Raw genomic sequence first — 19,294 nt, forward strand, 5'->3', positions numbered from 1 at the left:
GGAACAGCACGGGTTTAGATACAGAGTAAAGCTCCCTCTACACTGTCCCCCATCAAACACTCCCAGGGACAGGGGCAGCACGGGGTTAGACACAGAGTAAAGCTCCCTCTACACTGTCCCCCATCAAACACTCCCAGGGACAGGGGCAGCACGGGGTTAGATACAGAGTTCCTCTACACTGCCCCCCCCCCCATTCAGGTCCCCCCTTTATTCCTGACTGATTTGGGGTTTTTTTCTCCCTCTTGCTTTCTCAGTGAGAATGTGTTTCCATGGTTCCCGGACTCCGTGCTGTGTTTGAAGATACTGTTGAATGTTTTAAAGCTGCCTTCGATCTCCGTGACCCCACTGGCCTTTTCTGGTTGAACCTGTGGGGTATCCCGCAGCACAAGGAATCACGGATAAGCACGGACACAGAATTCTAGAAGGACAATAAGGCAGTACGCGTGAATCGTCCTCTCCTCTCTCTGTCTCTATCTCTCTCTCTCTCTGTCTCTCCCAGATTTGGGGATAACAGGAATTTGGTGTGACTGTGTAAGCCAGGCCCTGAAGGAGGCCATTCAGTCACAGAGTCACAGAGCTGTCCAGCACAGAAACAGACCCTTCGGTCCAACCCGCCCATGCTGACCCAGATATCCCAACCCAATCTAGTCCCACCTGCCAGCACCCGGCCCATATCCCTCCAAACCCTTCCTATTCATGTCCCCATCCAGGTGCCTTTTAAATGCTGTCATTGTACCAGCCTCCACCACTTCCTCTGGCAGCTCATTCCACACACGTACCACCCTCTGGGTGAAAAAGTTGCCCCTTAGGTCTCTTTTATATCTTTCCCCTCTCACCCTAAACCTATGCCCCTCTAGTTCTGGACTCCCCCACCCCAGGGAAAAGACTTTGCCTATTTATCCTATCCATGCCCCTCATGATTTTATAAACCTCTATAAGGTCACCCCTCAGCCTCCGACGCTCCAGGGAAAACAGCCCCAGCCTGTTCAGCCTCTCCCTGTAGCTCAGACCCTCCAATCCTGGCAACATCCTTGTAAATCTTTTCTGAACCCTTTCAAGTTTCACAACATCTTTCCGATAGGAAGGAGACCAGAATTGCACGCAATATTCCAACAGTGGCCTAACCAATGTCCTGTACAGCCACAACATGACCTCCCAACTCCTGTACTCAATACTCTGACCAATAAAGGAAAGCATACCAAACGCCGCCTTCACTATCCTATCTACCTGCGACTCCACTTTCAAGGAGCTATGACCCTGCACTCCAAGGTCTCTTTGTTCAGCAACACTCCCTCGGACCTTACCATTAAGTGTATAAGTCCTGCTAAGATTTGCTTTCCCAAAATGCAGCACCTCACATTTATCTGAATTAAACTCCATCTGCCACTTCTCAGCCCATTGGCCCATCTGGTCCAGATCCTGTTGTAATCTGAGGAACCCTCTTCGCTGTCCACTACACCTCCAATTTTGGTGTCACCTGCAAACTTGCTAACTGTACCTCTTATGCTCGCATCCAAATCATTTATGTAAATGACAAAAAGTAGAGGATCCAGCACCGATCCTTGTGGCACTCCACTGATCACAGGCCTCCAGTCTGAAAAACAACCCTCCACCACCACCCTCTGTCTTCTGCTGTTAAGCCGATGTCATATCCAACTGGTAAGCTCACTCTGAATCCCGTCCGACCTAACTTAGTTTAATCTTAGTAAACCTTCCAGAACCCCCTTCCTTCACTGAGGGGGCCAAACTGCCGCCCAGTCTCTGACATGGGGGTCTCAGCAAGACGCTATGTTGTGAGTGTGTCGCTGTAACAGCCAATCAACTCAGGCTTTCTGCTTCTGCATCTGTAACGCTGTCAAATTAAAATCTTCAAAGATCTTCAAAATTATCCTCAGTGGTTCCTAACCAGCAAGCAGTCTGTAAACAATTGGTTTGTGGGATGAGATTTGCCTATTTGAAGGTAAGTGTCGTTGATTGTAACGGGTCAGTTGGGAATCTGAGTTGCCTGATTGGGGCTGTTACCCTGGGTCAATCAGGGAGCCCCGGCTGACAGCCATGTCGGGGCTGTGCTGTTCACTCTGGGAGCAGGGTCAGTCTAAGGGAAATAAAGGGGGGGGGGGGGGGGGACTCGGTGACAGGGTACCGGCCTCTGGGCTGTTATTTCAGTGGCGACGAGAGAAAGCCGTGCTCCTCAAGAACTTCACTCGCAGCAGCTGACTTTGAGTGGTGAGGGGTAAGCATTTCTGCCATCTTGCTGTCCTTCAGGAAGGTTGGCTCGGTCAATCCTGTCCTTGGAGGCTGGGTCCAGACTGGGGCAGATGAAAAGCAACGAGTAATTCTCCAGACAGTTTGTGGAGCCACAGCTTTCTCTGTTACAAGGGTATTGGGGGTTATTGTGGGATGTTGGGGGTTAGTGTGGGGTATTGGGGGTTAGTGCGGGGTATTGGGGTTAATGTGGGGCTTTGGGGGTTAGTGTGGGGTATTGGGGGTTAGTGTGAGGTATTGGGGGTTAGTGTGGGGTGAGTGTAGGGTGTTGGGGTTAGTGTGGGGTATTGGGGGTTATTGTGGGGTGTTGGTGGTTAGTGTGGGGTATTGTGGGTTAGTGTAGGGTACCGGGGGTTAGTGTGGGGTGTTGGGGGTTAGTGTGGGGTATCGGGGGTTAGTGTGGGGTATTGGGGGTTAGTGTGGGGTGTTGGGGGTTAGTGTGGGGTGTTGGGGGTTAGTGTGGGGTATTGTGGGTTAGTGTGGGGTATGGTGGGTTAGTGTGGGGTGTTGGTGGTTAGTGTGGGGTATCGGGGGTTAGTGTGGGGTATCGGGGGTTAGTGGGGGTGTTGTGGGTTAGTGTGAGGTATTGGGGGTTAGTGTGGGGCATTGGGGGTTAGTGTGGGGTATTGGGGTTAGTGTGGGGTATCGGGGATTAGTGTGGGGTGTTGGGGGTTAGTGTGGGGTATTGGGGGTTAGTGAGGGGTATCGGGGATTAGTGTGGGGTGTTGGGGGTTAGTGTGGGGTATTGGGGTTAGTGTGGGGTATCGGGGATTAGTGTGGGGTGTTGGGGGTTAGTGTGGGGTATTGGGGTTAGTGTGGGGTATCGGGGATTAGTGTGGGGTGTTGGGGGTTAGTGTGGGGTATTGGGGTTAGTGTGGGGTATCGGGGATTAGTGTGGGGTATCGGGGGTTAGTGTGGGGTATCGGGGGTTAGTGTGAGGTATCGGGGGTTAGTGTGAGGTATCGGGGGTTAGTGTGGGGTATTGGAGGTTAGTGTGTGGTTAGTGTGGGGTGTTGGGGTTTAGTGTGGGGTATTGGGGGTTAGTGTGGGGGGTTGGGGGTTAGTGTGGGGTATCGGGGGTTAGTGTGGGGTATTGGGGGTTAGTGTGGGGGGTTGGGGGTTAGTGTGGGGTGTTGGGGGTTAGTGTGGGGTATCGGGGGTTAGTGTGGGGTATCGGGGGTTAGTGTGGGGTGTTGGGGGTTAGTGTGGGGTATTGTGGGTTAGTGTGGGGTGTTGGGAGTTAGTGAGTGGTATTGGGGGTTAGTGTGGGGAGTTGGGGGTTAGTGTGGGGTATTGGGGGTTAGTGTGGGGTATCTGGGGTTAGTGTGGGGTATCTGGGGTTAGTGTGGGGTGTTGGGGGTTAGTGTGGTGTATTGGGGGTTAGTGTGGGTCATTGGGGGTTAGTGAGGGGCATTGGGGGTTAGTGTTGTGTATTGGGGGTTAGTGTGGGGTATCGGGATTTAGTGTGGGGTATTGGGGGTTAGTGTGGGGTATTGCGGTTAGTGTGGGGTATTGGGGGTTAGTGTGGGGTATCGGGGGTTAGTGTAGGGTATCGGGGGTTAGTGTGGAGTATTGGGGGTTAGTGTGGGGTAATGGGGGTTAGTGTGGGGTATCGCGGGTTAGTGTGGAGTATGGGGGTTAGTGTGGGGTGTGGGGGGTTAGTGTGGGGTATCGGGGGTTAGTGTGGAGTATGGGGGTTAGTGTGGGGTGTTGGGGGTTAGTGTGGGGTATTGGGGGTTAGTGTGGGGTATCGGGCCTAGTGTGGAGTATGGGGGTTAAAGTGGTGTGTTGGGGGTTAGTGTGGGGTATTGGGGTTAGTGTGGGGTATCGGGGGTTAGTGTGAGGTATCGGGGGTTAGTGTGGGATATCGGGGGTTAGTGTGGGGTGTTGGGGGTTAGTGTGGGGTGTTGGGGGTTAGTGTGGGGTATCGGGGGTTAGTGTGGGGTGTTGGGGGTTAGTGTGGGGTATGGGGGTTAGTATGGAGTATCGGGGGTTAGTGGGGGTGTTGTGGGTTAGTGTGGGGTGTTGGGGGTTAGTGTGGGGTTTTGGGGGTTAGTGTGGGGTGTTGGGGGTTAATGTGGGGTATCGGGGCTAGTGTGGAGTATGGCGGTTAGTGTGGGTGTTGGGGGTTAGTGTGGGGTATTGGGGGTTAGTATGGGGTATCGGGGGTTAGTGTGGGGTGAGTGTAGGGTGTTGGGGTTAGTGTGGGGTACTGGGGGTTATTGTGGGGTGTTGGTGGTTAGTGTGGGGTACCGGGGGTTAGTGTGGGGTGTTGGGGGTTAGTGTGGGGGGTTGGGGGTTAGTGTGGGGTGTTGGGGGTTAGTGTGGGGTATCGGGGGTTAGTGTGGGGTGTTGGGGGTTAGTGTGGGGTGTTGGGAGTTAGTGAGTGGTATTGGGGTTTAGTGTGGGGAGTTGGGGGTTAGTGTGGGGTATTGGGGGTTAGTGTGGGGTATCGGGGGTTAGTGTGGGGTATCGGGGGTTAGTGTGGAGTATTGGGGGTTAGTGTGGGGTAATGGGGGTTAGTGTGGGGTATCGCGGGTTAGTGTGGAGTATGGGGGTTAGTGTGGGGTGTGGGGGGTTAGTGTGGGGTATCGGGGGTTAGTGTGGAGTATGGGGGCTAGTGTGGGGTGTTGGGGGTTAGTGTGGGGTATTGGGGGTTAGTGTGGGGTATCGGGCCTAGTGTGGAGTATGGGGGTTAAAGTGGTGTGTTGGGGGTTAGTGTGGGGTATTGGGGTTAGTGTGGGGTATCGGGGGTTAGTGTGGGGTATCGGGGGTTAGTGTGAGGTATCGGGGGTTAGTGTGGGGTATCGGGGGTTAGTGTGGGGTATCGGGGGTTAGTGTGAGGTATCGGGGGTTAGTGTGGGAAAATGGGGGTTAGTGTGGGGTGTTGGGGGTTAGTGTGGGGTGTTGGGGGTTAGTGTGGGGTATTGGGGGTTAATGTGGGGTATCGGGGCTAGTGTGGAGTATGGCGGTTAGTGTGGGTGTTGGGGGTTAGTGTGGGGTATTGGGGGTTAGTATGGGGTATCGGGGGTTAGTGTGGCCTGTTGGGGGTTAGTGTGGGGTATCGGGGGTTAGTGTGGGGTATTGGCGGTTAGTGTGGGGTATTGGGGGTTAGTGTGGGGTGTTGGGGGTTAGTGTGTGGTTTTGGGGTTAGTGTGGGGTATCGGGGGTTAGTGTCAGGTATCGGGGGTTAGTGTGGGGTATCAGTGGTTAGTGTCAGGTGTTGGGGGTTAGTGTGGGGTATCGGGGGTTAGTGTGGGGTATCGGGGGTTAGTGTGGGGCATTGGGGTTAGTGTGGCGTGTTGGGGGTTAGTGTGGGGTATCGGGGGTTAGTGTGGGGTATTGTGGGTTAGTGTGGGTTATTGTGGGTTAGTGTGGGGTGTTGGGAGTTAGTGAGTGGTATTGGTGGTTAGTGTGGGGAGTTGGAGGTTAGTGTGGGGTATTGGGGGTTAGTGTGGGGTATCGGGGTTAGTGTGGGGTGTTGGGGGTTAGTGTGGAGTGTTGGGGATTAGTGTGGGGTATCGGGGGTTAGTGTGGGGTATCGGGGGTTAGTGTGGGGCATTGGGGTTAGTGTGGGGTGTTGGCGGTTAGTGTGTGGTATTGGAGGTTAGTGTGGGGTTAGTGTGGGGTGTTGGGGTTAGTGAGGGGTATTGGGGGTTAGTGTGTGGTATCGGGGGTTAATGTGGGGTGTTGGGGGTTAATGTGGGGTGTTGGGGTTAGTGTGTGGTATCGGGGGTTAGTGTGTGGTATTGGAGGTTAGTGTGGGGTTAGTGTGGGGTGTTGGGGTTAGTGTCGGGTAATGGGGGTTAGTGTGTGGTATCGGGGGTTAGTGTGGGGTATTGTGGGTTAGTGTGGGGTATTGGCGGTTAGTGTGGGGTATTGGGGGTTAGTGTGGGGTGTTGGGGGTTAGTGTGTGGTTTTGGGGTTAGTGTGGGGTATCGGGGGTTAGTGTCAGGTATCGGGGGTTAGTGTGGGGTATCAGTGGTTAGTGTCAGGTGTTGGGGGTTAGTGTGGGGTATCGGGGGTTAGTGTGGGGTATCGGGGGTTAGTGTGGGGCATTGGGGTTAGTGTGGCGTGTTGGGGGTTAGTGTGGGGTATCGGGGGTTAGTGTGGGGTATTGTGGGTTAGTGTGGGTTATTGTGGGTTAGTGTGGGGTGTTGGGAGTTAGTGAGTGGTATTGGTGGTTAGTGTGGGGAGTTGGAGGTTAGTGTGGGGTATTGGGGGTTAGTGTGGGGTATCGGGGTTAGTGTGGGGTGTTGGGGGTTAGTGTGGAGTGTTGGGGATTAGTGTGGGGTATCGGGGGTTAGTGTGGTGTATCGGGGGTTAGTGTGGGGCATTGGGGTTAGTGTGGGGTGTTGGCGGTTAGTGTGTGGTATTGGAGGTTAGTGTGGGGTTAGTGTGGGGTGTTGGGGTTAGTGAGGGGTATTGGGGGTTAGTGTGTGGTATCGGGGGTTAATGTGGGGTGTTGGGGGTTAATGTGGGGTGTTGGGGTTAGTGTGTGGTATCGGGGGTTAGTGTGTGGTATTGGAGGTTAGTGTGGGGTTAGTGTGGGGTGTTGGGGTTAGTGTCGGGTAATGGGGGTTAGTGTGTGGTATCGGGGGTTAGTGTGGGGTATTGTGGGTTAGTGTGGGGTATTGTGGGTTAGTGTGGGGTGTTGGGAGTTAGTGAGTGGTATTGGTGGTTAGTGTGGGGAGTTGGAGGTTAGTGTGGGGTATTGGGGGTTAGTGTGGGGTATCGGGGTTAGTGTGGGGTATCGGGGTTAGTGTGGGGTGTTGGGGGTTAGTGTGGTGTATTGGGGGTTAGTGTGGGTCATTGGGGGTTAGTGAGGGGCATTGGGGGTTAGTGTTGTGTATTGGGGGTTAGTGTGGGGTATTGGGGGTTAGTGTGGGGTGTTGGGGGTTAGTGTGGGGTATTGGGGGTTAGTGTGTGGTATTGCGGTTAATGTGGGGTATTGGGGGTTAGTGTGGGGTATCGGGGGTTAGTGTAGGGTATCGGGGGTTAGTGTGGAGTGTTGGGGGTTAGTGTGGGGTAATGGGGGTTAGTGTGGGGTATCGCGGGTTAGTGTGGAGTATGGGGGTTAGTGTGGGGTGTTGGTGGTTAGTGTGGGGTATCGGGGGTTAGTGTCAGGTATCGGGGTTAGTGTGGGGTATCAGTGGTTAGTGTGGGGTGTTGGGGGTTAGTGTGGGGTATCGGGGGTTAGTGTGGGGTATTGTGGGTTAGTGTGGGGTATGGTGGGTTAGTGTGGGGTGTTGGTGGTTAGTGTGGGGTATCGGGGGTTAGTGTGGGGTATCGGGGGTTAGTGGGGGTGTTGTGGGTTAGTGTGAGGTATTGGGGGTTAGTGTGGGGCATTGGGGGTTAGTGTGGGGTATTGGGGTTAGTGTGGGGTATCGGGGATTAGTGTGGGGTGTTGGGGGTTAGTGCGGGGTATTGGGGGTTAGTGAGGGGTATCGGGGATTAGTGTGGGGTGTTGGGGGTTAGTGTGGTGTATTGGCGTTAGTGTGGGGTATCGGGGATTAGTGTGGGGTGTTGGGGGTTAGTGTGGGGTATTGGGGTTAGTGTGGGGTATCGGGGATTAGTGTGGGGTGTTGGGGGTTAGTGTGGGGTATTGGGGTTAGTGTGGGGTATCGGGGATTAGTGTGGGGTATCGGGGGTTAGTGTGGGGTATCGGGGGTTAGTGTGAGGTATCGGGGGTTAGTGTGAGGTATCGGGGGTTAGTGTGGGGTATTGGAGGTTAGTGTGTGGTTAGTGTGGGGTGTTGGGGTTTAGTGTGGGGTATTGGGGGTTAGTGTGGGGGGTTGGGGGTTAGTGTGGGGTGTCGGGGGTTAGTGTGGGGTATTGGGGGTTAGTGTGGGGGGTTGGGGGTTAGTGTGGGGTGTTGGGGGTTAGTGTGGGGTATCGGGGGTTAGTGTGGGGTATCGGGGGTTAGTGTGGGGTGTTGGGGGTTAGTGTGGGGTATTGTTGGTTAGTGTGGGGTGTTGGGAGTTAGTGAGTGGTATTGGGGGTTAGTGTGGGGAGTTGGGGGTTAGTGTGGGGTATTGGGGGTTAGTGTGGGGTATCGGGGGTTAGTGTGGGGTATCTGGGGTTAGTGTGGGGTGTTGGGGGTTAGTGTGGTGTATTGGGGGTTAGTGTGGGTCATTGGGGGTTAGTGAGGGGCATTGGGGGTTAGTGTTGTGTATTGGGGGTTAGTGTGGGGTATCGGGATTTAGTGTGGGGTATTGGGGGTTAGTGTGGGGTATTGCGGTTAGTGTGGGGTATTGGGGGTTAGTGTGGGGTATCGGGGGTTAGTGTAGGGTATCGGGGGTTAGTGTGGAGTATTGGGGGTTAGTGTGGGGTAATGGGGGTTAGTGTGGGGTATCGCGGGTTAGTGTGGAGTATGGGGGTTAGTGTGGGGTGTGGGGGGTTAGTGTGGGGTATCGGGGGTTAGTGTGGAGTATGGGGGTTAGTGTGGGGTGTTGGGGGTTAGTGTGGGGTATTGGGGGTTAGTGTGGGGTATCGGGCCTAGTGTGGAGTATGGGGGTTAAAGTGGTGTGTTGGGGGTTAGTGTGGGGTATTGGGGTTAGTGTGGGGTATCGGGGGTTAGTGTGAGGTATCGGGGGTTAGTGTGGGATATCGGGGGTTAGTGTGGGGTGTTGGGGGTTAGTGTGGGGTGTTGGGGGTTAGTGTGGGGTATCGGGGGTTAGTGTGGGGTGTTGGGGGTTAGTGTGGGGTATGGGGGTTAGTGTGGAGTATCGGGGGTTAGTGGGGGTGTTGTGGGTTAGTGTGGGGTGTTGGGGGTCAGTGTGGGGTTTTGGGGGTTAGTGTGGGGTGTTGGGGGTTAATGTGGGGTATCGGGGCTAGTGTGGAGTATGGCGGTTAGTGTGGGTGTTGGGGGTTAGTGTGGGGTATTGGGGGTTAGTATGGGGTATCGGGGGTTAGTGTGGGGTGAGTGTAGGGTGTTGGGGTTAGTGTGGGGTACTGGGGGTTATTGTGGGGTGTTGGTGGTTAGTGTGGGGTACCGGGGGTTAGTGTAGGGTGTTGGGGGTTAGTGTGGGGGGTTGGGGGTTAGTGTGGGGTGTTGGGGGTTAGTGTGGGGTATCGGGGGTTAGTGTGGGGTGTTGGGGGTTAGTGTGGGGTGTTGGGAGTTAGTGAGTGGTATTGGGGGTTAGTGTGGGGAGTTGGGGGTTAGTGTGGGGTATTGGGGGTTAGTGTGGGGTATCGGGGGTTAGTGTGGGGTATCTGGGGTTAGTGTGGGGTGTTGGGGGTTAGTGTGGTGTATTGGGGGTTAGTGTGGGTCATTGGGGGTTAGTGAGGGGCATTGGGGGTTAGTGTTGTGTATTGGGGGTTAGTGTGGGGTATCGGGGATTAGTGTGAGGTATTGGGGGTTAGTGTGGGGTATTGCGGTTAGTGTGGGGTATTGGGGGTTAGTGTGGGGTATCGGGGGTTAGTGTAGGGTATCGGGGGTTAGTGTGGAGTATTGGGGGTTAGTGTGGGGTAATGGGGGTTAGTGTGGGGTATCGCGGGTTAGTGTGGAGTATGGGGGTTAGTGTGGGGTGTGGGGGGTTAGTGTGGGGTATCGGGGGTTAGTGTGGAGTATGGGGGCTAGTGTGGGGTGTTGGGGGTTAGTGTGGGGTATTGGGGGTTAGTATGGGGTATCGGGGGTTAGTGTGGGGTGAGTGTAGGGTGTTGGGGTTAGTGTGGGGTACTGGGGGTTATTGTGGGGTGTTGGTGGTTAGTGTGGGGTACCGGGGGTTAGTGTAGGGTGTTGGGGGTTAGTGTGGGGGGTTGGGGGTTAGTGTGGGGTGTTGGGGGTTAGTGTGGGGTATCGGGGGTTAGTGTGGGGTGTTGGGGGTTAGTGTGGGGTGTTGGGAGTTAGTGAGTGGTATTGGGGGTTAGTGTGGGGAGTTGGGGGTTAGTGTGGGGTATTGGGGGTTAGTGTGGGGTATCGGGGGTTAGTGTGGGGTATCTGGGGTTAGTGTGGGGTGTTGGGGGTTAGTGTGGTGTATTGGGGGTTAGTGTGGGTCATTGGGGGTTAGTGAGGGGCATTGGGGGTTAGTGTTGTGTATTGGGGGTTAGTGTGGGGTATCGGGGATTAGTGTGAGGTATTGGGGGTTAGTGTGGGGTATTGCGGTTAGTGTGGGGTATTGGGGGTTAGTGTGGGGTATCGGGGGTTAGTGTAGGGTATCGGGGGTTAGTGTGGAGTATTGGGGGTTAGTGTGGGGTAATGGGGGTTAGTGTGGGGTATCGCGGGTTAGTGTGGAGTATGGGGGTTAGTGTGGGGTGTGGGGGGTTAGTGTGGGGTATCGGGGGTTAGTGTGGAGTATGGGGGCTAGTGTGGGGTGTTGGGGGTTAGTGTGGGGTATTGGGGGTTAGTGTGGGGTATCGGGCCTAGTGTGGAGTATGGGGGTTAAAGTGGTGTGTTGGGGGTTAGTGTGGGGTATTGGGGTTAGTGTGGGGTATCGGGGGTTAGTGTGGGGTATCGGGGGTTAGTGTGGGGTATCGGGGGTTAGTGTGAGGTATCGGGGGTTAGTGTGGGAAAATGGGGGTTAGTGTGGGGTGTTGGGGGTTAGTGTGGGGTGTTGGGGGTTAGTGTGGGGTATTGGGGGTTAATGTGGGGTATCGGGGCTAGTGTGGAGTATGGCGGTTAGTGTGGGTGTTGGGGGTTAGTGTGGGGTATTGGGGGTTAGTATGGGGTATCGGGGGTTAGTGTGGCCTGTTGGGGGTTAGTGTGGGGTATCGGGGGTTAGTGTGGGGTATTGGGGGTTAGTGTGGGGTATTGGGGGTTAGTGTGGGGTGTTGGGGGTTAGTGTGTGGTTTTGGGGTTAGTGTGGGGTATCGGGGGTTAGTGTCAGGTATCGGGGGTTAGTGTGGGGTATCAGTGGTTAGTGTCGGGTGTTGGGGGTTAGTGTGGGGTATCGGGGGTTAGTGTGGGGTATCGGGGGTTAGTGTGGGGCATTGGGGTTAGTGTGGCGTGTTGGGGGTTAGTGTGGGGTATCGGGGGTTAGTGTGGGGTATTGTGGGTTAGTGTGGGTTATTGTGGGTTAGTGTGGGGTGTTGGGAGTTAGTGAGTGGTATTGGTGGTTAGTGTGGGGAGTTGGAGGTTAGTGTGGGGTATTGGGGGTTAGTGTGGGGTATCGGGGTTAGTGTGGGGTGTTGGGGGTTAGTGTGGAGTGTTGGGGATTAGTGTGGGGTATCGGGGGTTAGTGTGGGGTATCGGGGGTTAGTGTGGGGCATTGGGGTTAGTGTGGGGTGTTGGCGGTTAGTGTGTGGTATTGGAGGTTAGTGTGGGGTTAGTGTGGGGTGTTGGGGTTAGTGAGGGGTATTGGGGGTTAGTGTGTGGTATCGGGGGTTAATGTGGGGTGTTGGGGGTTAATGTGGGGTGTTGGGGTTAGTGTGTGGTATCGGGGGTTAGTGTGTGGTATTGGAGGTTAGTGTGGGGTTAGTGTGGGGTGTTGGGGTTAGTGTCGGGTAATGGGGGTTAGTGTGTGGTATCGGGGGTTAGTGTGGGGTATTGTGGGTTAGTGTGGGGTATTGTGGGTTAGTGTGGGGTGTTGGGAGTTAGTGAGTGGTATTGGTGGTTAGTGTGGGGAGTTGGAGGTTAGTGTGGGGTATTGGGGGTTAGTGTGGGGTATCGGGGTTAGTGTGGGGTATCGGGGTTAGTGTGGGGTGTTGGGGGTTAGTGTGGTGTATTGGGGGTTAGTGTGGGTCATTGGGGGTTAGTGAGGGGCATTGGGGGTTAGTGTTGTGTATTGGGGGTTAGTGTGGGGTATTGGGGGTTAGTGTGGGGTGTTGGGGGTTAGTGTGGGGTATTGGGGGTTAGTGTGTGGTATTGCGGTTAATGTGGGGTATTGGGGGTTAGTGTGGGGTATCGGGGGTTAGTGTAGGGTATCGGGGGTTAGTGTGGAGTGTTGGGGGTTAGTGTGGGGTAATGGGGGTTAGTGTGGGGTATCGCGGGTTAGTGTGGAGTATGGGGGTTAGTGTGGGGTGTTGGTGGTTAGTGTGGGGTATCGGGGGTTAGTGTCAGGTATCGGGGTTAGTGTGGGGTATCAGTGGTTAGTGTGGGGTGTTGGGGGTTAGTGTGGGGTATCGGGGGTTAGTGTGGGGTATTGTGGGTTAGTGTGGGGTATGGTGGGTTAGTGTGGGGTGTTGGTGGTTAGTGTGGGGTATCGGGGGTTAGTGTGGGGTATCGGGGGTTAGTGGGGGTGTTGTGGGTTAGTGTGAGGTATTGGGGGTTAATGTGGGGCATTGGGGGTTAGTGTGGGGTATTGGGGTAAGTGTGGGGTATCGGGGATTAGTGTGGGGTGTTGGGGGTTAGTGCGGGGTATTGGGGGTTAGTGAGGGGTATCGGGGATTAGTGTGGGGTGTTGGGGGTTAGTGTGGTGTATTGGCGTTAGTGTGGGGTATCGGGGATTAGTGTGGGGTGTTGGGGGTTAGTGTGGGGTATTGGGGTTAGTGTGGGGTATCGGGGATTAGTGTGGGGTGTTGGGGGTTAGTGTGGGGTATTGGGGTTAGTGTGGGGTATCGGGGATTAGTGTGGGGTATCGGGGGTTAGTGTGGGGTATCGGGGGTTAGTGTGAGGTATCGGGGGTTAGTGTGAGGTATCGGGGGTTAGTGTGGGGTATTGGAGGTTAGTGTGTGGTTAGTGTGGGGTGTTGGGGTTTAGTGTGGGGTATTGGGTGTTAGTGTGGGGGGTTGGGGGTTAGTGTGGGGTGTCGGGGGTTAGTGTGGGGTATTGGGGGTTAGTGTGGGGGGTTGGGGGTTAGTGTGGGGTGTTGGGGGTTAGTGTGGGGTATCGGGGGTTAGTGTGGGGTATCGGGGGTTAGTGTGGGGTGTTGGGGGTTAGTGTGGGGTATTGTTGGTTAGTGTGGGGTGTTGGGAGTTAGTGAGTGGTATTGGGGGTTAGTGTGGGGAGTTGGGGGTTAGTGTGGGGTATTGGGGGTTAGTGTGGGGTATCGGGGGTTAGTGTGGGGTATCTGGGGTTAGTGTGGGGTGTTGGGGGTTAGTGTGGTGTATTGGGGGTTAGTGTGGGTCATTGGGGGTTAGTGAGGGGCATTGGGGGTTAGTGTTGTGTATTGGGGGTTAGTGTGGGGTATCGGGATTTAGTGTGGGGTATTGGGGGTTAGTGTGGGGTATTGCGGTTAGTGTGGGGTATTGGGGGTTAGTGTGGGGTATCGGGGGTTAGTGTAGGGTATCGGGGGTTAGTGTGGAGTATTGGGGGTTAGTGTGGGGTAATGGGGGTTAGTGTGGGGTATCGCGGGTTAGTGTGGAGTATGGGGGTTAGTGTGGGGTGTGGGGGGTTAGTGTGGGGTATCGGGGGTTAGTGTGGAGTATGGGGGTTAGTGTGGGGTATTGGGGGTTAGTGTGGGGTATTGGGGGTTAGTGTGGGGTATCGGGCCTAGTGTGGAGTATGGGGGTTAAAGTGGTGTGTTGGGGGTTAGTGTGGGGTATTGGGGTTAGTGTGGGGTATCGGGGGTTAGTGTGAGGTATCGGGGGTTAGTGTGGGATATCGGGGGTTAGTGTGGGGTGTTGGGGGTTAGTGTGGGGTGTTGGGGGTTAGTGTGGGGTATCGGGGGTTAGTGTGGGGTGTTGGGGGTTAGTGTGGGGTATGGGGGTTAGTATGGAGTATCGGGGGTTAGTGGGGGTGTTGTGGGTTAGTGTGGGGTGTTGGGGGTCAGTGTGGGGTTTTGGGGGTTAGTGTGGGGTGTTGGGGGTTAATGTGGGGTATCGGGGCTAGTGTGGAGTATGGCGGTTAGTGTGGGTGTTGGGGGTTAGTGTGGGGTATTGGGGGTTAGTATGGGGTATCGGGGGTTAGTGTGGGTGAGTGTAGGGTGTTGGGGTTAGTGTGGGGTACTGGGGGTTATTGTGGGGTGTTGGTGGTTAGTGTGGGGTACCGGGGGTTAGTGTGGGGTGTTGGGGGTTAGTGTGGGGGGTTGGGGGTTAGTGTGGGGTGTTGGGGGTTAGTGTGGGGTATCGGGGGTTAGTGTGGGGTGTTGGGGGTTAGTGTGGGGTGTTGGGAGTTAGTGAGTGGTATTGGGGGTTAGTGTGGGGAGTTGGGGGTTAGTGCGGGGTATTGGGGGTTAGTGTGGGGTATCGGGGGTTAGTGTGGGGTATCTGGGGTTAGTGTGGTGTGTTGGGGGTTAGTGTGGTGTATTGGGGGTTAGTGTGGGTCATTGGGGGTTAGTGAGGGGCATTGGGGGTTAGTGTTGTGTATTGGGGGTTAGTGTGGGGTATCGGGGATTAGTGTGAGGTATTGGGTGTTAGTGTGGGGTATTGCGGTTAGTGTGGGGTATTGGGGGTTAGTGTGGGGTATCGGGGGTTAGTGTAGGGTATCGGGGGTTAGTGTGGAGTATTGGGGGTTAGTGTGGGGTAATGGGGGTTAGTGTGGGGTATCGCGGGTTAGTGTGGAGTATGGGGGTTAGTGTGGGGTGTGGGGGGTTAGTGTGGGGTATCGGGGGTTAGTGTGGAGTATGGGGGCTAGTGTGGGGTGTTGGGGGTTAGTGTGGGGTATTGGGGGTTAGTGTGGGGTATCGGGCCTAGTGTGGAGTATGGGGGTTAAAGTGGTGTGTTGGGGGTTAGTGTGGGGTATTGGGGTTAGTGTGGGGTATCGGGGGTTAGTGTGGGGTATCGGGGGTTAGTGTGGGGTATCGGGGGTTAGTGTGGGGTATCGGGGGTTAGTGTGAGGTATCGGGGGTTAGTGTGGGAAAATGGGGGTTAGTGTGGGGTGTTGGGGGTTAGTGTGGGGTGTTGGGGGTTAGTGTGGGGTATTGGGGGTTAATGTGGGGTATCGGGGCTAGTGTGGAGTATGGCGGTTAGTGTGGGTGTTGGGGGTTAGTGTGGGGTATTGGGGGTTAGTATGGGGTATCGGGGGTTAGTGTGGCCTGTTGGGGGTTAGTGTGGGGTATCGGGGGTTAGTGTGGGGTATTGGGGGTTAGTGTGGGGTATTGGGGGTTAGTGTGGGGTGTTGGGGGTTAGTGTGTGGTTTTGGGGTTAGTGTGGGGTATCGGGGGTTAGTGTCAGGTATCGGGGGTTAGTGTGGGGTATCAGTGGTTAGTGTCGGGTGTTGGGGGTTAGTGTGGGGTATCGGGGGTTAGTGTGGGGTATCGGGGGTTAGTGTGGGGCATTGGGGTTAGTGTGGCGTGTTGGGGGTTAGTGTGGGGTATCGGGGGTTAGTGTGGGGTATTGTGGGTTAGTGTGGGTTATTGTGGGTTAGTGTGGGGTGTTGGGAGTTAGTGTGTGGTATTGGTGGTTAGTGTGGGGAGTTGGAGGTTAGTGTGGGGTATTGGGGGTTAGTGTGGGGTATCGGGGTTAGTGTGGGGTGTTGGGGGTTAGTGTGGAGTGTTGGGGATTAGTGTGGGGTATCGGGGGTTAGTGTGGGGTATCGGGGGTTAGTGTGGGGCATTGGGGTTAGTGTGGGGTGTTGGCGGTTAGTGTGTGGTATTGGAGGTTAGTGTGGGGTTAGTGTGGGGTGTTGGGGTTAGTGAGGGGTATTGGGGGTTAGTGTGTGGTATCGGGGGTTAATGTGGGGTGTTGGGGGTTAATGTGGGGTGTTGGGGTTAGTGTGTGGTGTTGGGGGTTAGTGTGTGGTATCGGGGGTTAGTGTGTGGTATTGGAGGTTAGTGTGGGGTTAGTGTGGGGTGTTGGGGTTAGTGTCGGGTAATGGGGGTTAGTGTGTGGTATCGGGGGTTAGTGTGGGGTATTGTGGGTTAGTGTGGGGTATTGTGGGTTAGTGTGGGGTGTTGGGAGTTAGTGAGTGGTATTGGTGGTTAGTGTGGGGAGTTGGAGGTTAGTGTGGGGTATTGGGGGTTAGTGTGGGGTATCGGGGTTAGTGTGGGGTATCGGGGTTAGTGTGGGGTGTTGGGGGTTAGTGTGGTGTATTGGGGGTTAGTGTGGGTCATTGGGGGTTAGTGAGGGGCATTGGGGGTTAGTGTTGTGTATTGGGGGTTAGTGTGGGGTATTGGGGGTTAGTGTGGGGTGTTGGGGGTTAGTGTGGGGTATTGGGGGTTAGTGTGGGGTATTGCGGTTAATGTGGGGTATTGGGGGTTAGTGTGGGGTATCGGGGGTTAGTGTAGGGTATCGGGGGTTAGTGTGGAGTGTTGGGGGTTAGTATGGGGTAATGGGGGTTAGTGTGGGGTATCGCGGGTTAGTGTGGAGTATGGGGGTTAGTGTGGGGTGTTGGTGGTTAGTGTGGGGTATCGGGGGTTAGTGTCAGGTATCGGGGTTAGTGTGGGGTATCAGTGGTTAGTGTGGGGTATCGGGGGTTAGTGTGGGGTATCGGGGGTTAGTGTGGGGTGTTGGGGGTTAGTGTGGGGTGTTGGGGGTTAGTGTGGGGTGTCGGGGGTTAGTGTGGGGTATTGGGGGTTAGTGTGGGGTATTGGGGGTTAGTGTGGGGTGTTGGGGATTAGTGTGGGGTATCGGGGGTTAGTGTGGGGTGTTGGGGGTTAGTGTGGGGTATCGGGGGTTAGTGTGGGGTGTTGGGGGTTAGTGTAGGGTATCGGGGGTTAGTGTGGGGTGTTGGGGATTAGTGTGGGGTATCGGGGGTTAGTGTGGAGTATTGGGGGTTAGTGTGGGGTATTGGGGGTTAGTGTGGGGTGTTGGGGATTAGTGTGGGGTATCAGTGGTTAGTGTCGGGTGTTGGGGGTTAGTGTGGGGTATCGGGGGTTAGTGTGGGGTACCGGGGGTTAGTGTGGGGTGTTGGGGGTTAGTGTGGGGTGTTGGGGATTAGTGTGGGGTATCGGGGGTTAGTGTGGGGTGTTGGGGGTTAGTGTGGGGCATTGGGGGTTAGTGTGGGGTGTTGGGGGTTAGTGTGGGGTATCGGGGGTTAGTGTGGTGTATTGGGGGTTAGTGTGGGGCATTGGGGGTTAGTGTGGGGTGTTGGCGGTTAGTGTCAGGTATCGGGGTTAGTGTGGGGTATCGGTGGTTAGTATGGGGTGGTGGGGGTTAGTGTGGGGTATCGGGGATTAGTGTGGGGTACCGGGGGTTAGTGTGGGGTCTTGGGGGTTAGTGTGGGGTGTTGGGGATTAGTGTGGGGTGTTGGTGGTTAGTGTGGAGTATCGGGGGTTAGTGTGTGGTATCGGGGGTTAGTGTGGGGTGTCGGGGGTTAGTGTGTGGTATTGGGGGTTAGTGTGTGGTATTGGGGGTTAGTGTAGGGTGTTGGGGGTTAGTGTGTGGTATCGGGGGTTAGTGTGGGGTGTCGGGGGTTAGTGTGTGGTATTGGGGGTTAGTGTGTGGTATTGGGGGTTAGTGTGGGGTGTTGGGGGTTAGTGTGTGGTATCAGGGGTTAGTGTAGGGTGTTGGGGTTAGTGTGGGGTGTTGGGGGTTAGTGTGGGGTGTTGGTGGTTAGTGTGGGGTGTTGGGGGTTAGTGAGGGGTATTGGGGGTTAGTGTGTGGTATCGGGGGTTAGTGCGGGGTATCGGGGGTTAGTGTGTGGTATTGGAGGTTAGTGTGGGGTTAGTGTGGGGTGTTGGGGTTAGTGTCGGGTAATGGGGGTTAGTGTCGGGTGTTGGGGGTTAGTGTGGGGTGTTGGGGGTTAGTGTGGTGTATCGGGGTTAGTGTCGGGTGTTGGGGGTTAGTGTGGGGTGTTGGGGGTTAGTGTGGGGTATCGGGGGTTAGTGTGGGGTGTTAGGGGTTATTGTGGGGTTAGTGTGTGGTATCGGGGGTTTGTGTGTGGTACTGGAGGTTAGTGTGGGGTTAGTGTGTGGTATCGGGGGTTAGTGTGTGGTATTGGAGGTTAGTGTGGGGTTAGTGTGGGGTGTTGGTGGTTAGTGTGGGGTGTTGGGGGTTAGTGAGGGGTATTGGGGGTTAGTGTGTGGTATCGGGGGTTAGTGCGGGGTATCGGGGGTTAGTGTGTGGTATTGGAGGTTAGTGTGGGGTATCGGGGGTTAGTGTGGGGTATCGGGGGTTAGTGTGGGGTGTTGGGGGTTAGTGTGGGGTGTTGGGGTTAGTGTGGGGTATCAGGGGTTAGTGTGTGGTATTGGAGGTTAGTGTGTGGTATCGGGGGTTAGTGTGTGGTACTGGAGGTTAGTGTGGGGTTAGTGTGTGGTATCGGGGGTTAGTGTGTGGTATTGGAGGTTAGTGTGGGGTTAGTGTGGGGTGTTGGGGTTAGTGTCGGGTAATGGGGGTTAGTGTCGGGTGTTGGGGGTTAGTGTGGGGTGTTGGGGGTTAGTGTGGGGTATCGGGGGTTAGTGTCGGGTGTTGGGGGTTAGTGTGGGGTGTTGGGGGTTAGTGTGGGGTATCGGGGGTTAGTGTGGGGTGTTAGGGGTTATTGTGGGGAGATGGGGGTTAGTGTGGGGTGTTGGGGGTTAGTGTGTGGTATCGGGGGTTAGTGTGTGGTATCGGGGGTTAGTGTGTGGTATTGGAGGTTAGTGTGGGGTTAGTGTGGGGTGTTGGGGTGAGTGTCGGGTAATGGGGGTTAGTGTGTGGTATCGGGGGTTAGTGTGGGGTATTGGGGGTTAGTTGGGGTGTTGGGGGTTAGTGTGTGGTATCGGGGGTTAGTGTGGGGTGTCGGGAGTTAGTGTGTGGTATTGGGGGTTAGTGTGTGGTATTGGGGGTTAGTGTGTGGTATCGGGGGTTAGTGAGGGGTGTTGGGGGTTAGTGTGTGGAGTTGGGGGTTAGTGTGGGGTTTTGGGGGTTAGTGTGGGGTATTGGGGGTTAATGTGGGGTATCGGGGCTAGTGTGGAGTATGGCGGTTAGTGTGGGTGTTGGGGGTTAGTGTGGGGTATTGGGGGTTAGTATGGGGTATCGGGGGTTAGTGTGGGCTGTTGGGGGTTAGTGTGGGGTATCGGGGGTTAGTGTGGGGTATTGGGGGTTAGTGTGGGGTATTGGGGGTTAGTGTGGGGTGTTGGGGATTAGTGTGGGGTATCGGGGGTTAGTGTGGGGTATTGGGGGTTAGTGTGGGGCTTTGGGGGTTAGTGTGGGGTATCGGGGGTTAGTGTGGGGTGTTGGCGGTTAGTGTGTGGTATTGGAGGTTAGTGTGGGGTTAGTGTGGGTGTTGGGGGTTAGTGCGGGGTGTTGGGGTTAGTGAGGGGTATTGGGGGTTAGTGTGGGGTATTGGGGG

At 55.3% G+C, this 19,294-nt stretch overlaps 1 protein-coding gene across 5 annotated transcripts in view; it reads left to right on the plus strand.

Moving 5' to 3' along the window:
- LOC148135253 (uncharacterized) overlaps window positions 1-1,885 on the plus strand; it is a 147,697-nt gene extending 145,812 nt beyond the window's left edge. For all 5 annotated transcript variants that reach the window (XM_087984987.1, XM_087984991.1, XM_087984988.1 and 2 more), the window contains one exon: window positions 255-1,885. In XM_087984987.1, the coding sequence (XP_087841113.1) occupies window positions 255-257 (3 nt within the window). In that variant the 3' untranslated portion in view covers window positions 258-1,885. The remainder of the gene's footprint in view (window positions 1-254) is intronic.
- The last annotated feature ends 17,409 nt before the right edge of the window (window positions 1,886-19,294 follow it).

This window comes from Chiloscyllium plagiosum, unplaced genomic scaffold (assembly GCF_037043375.1).
Source record: "Chiloscyllium plagiosum isolate Xiang-an unplaced genomic scaffold, Cpla_swu_hap1 HiC_scaffold_50, whole genome shotgun sequence".
NCBI lineage: Eukaryota > Metazoa > Chordata > Chondrichthyes > Orectolobiformes > Hemiscylliidae > Chiloscyllium > Chiloscyllium plagiosum.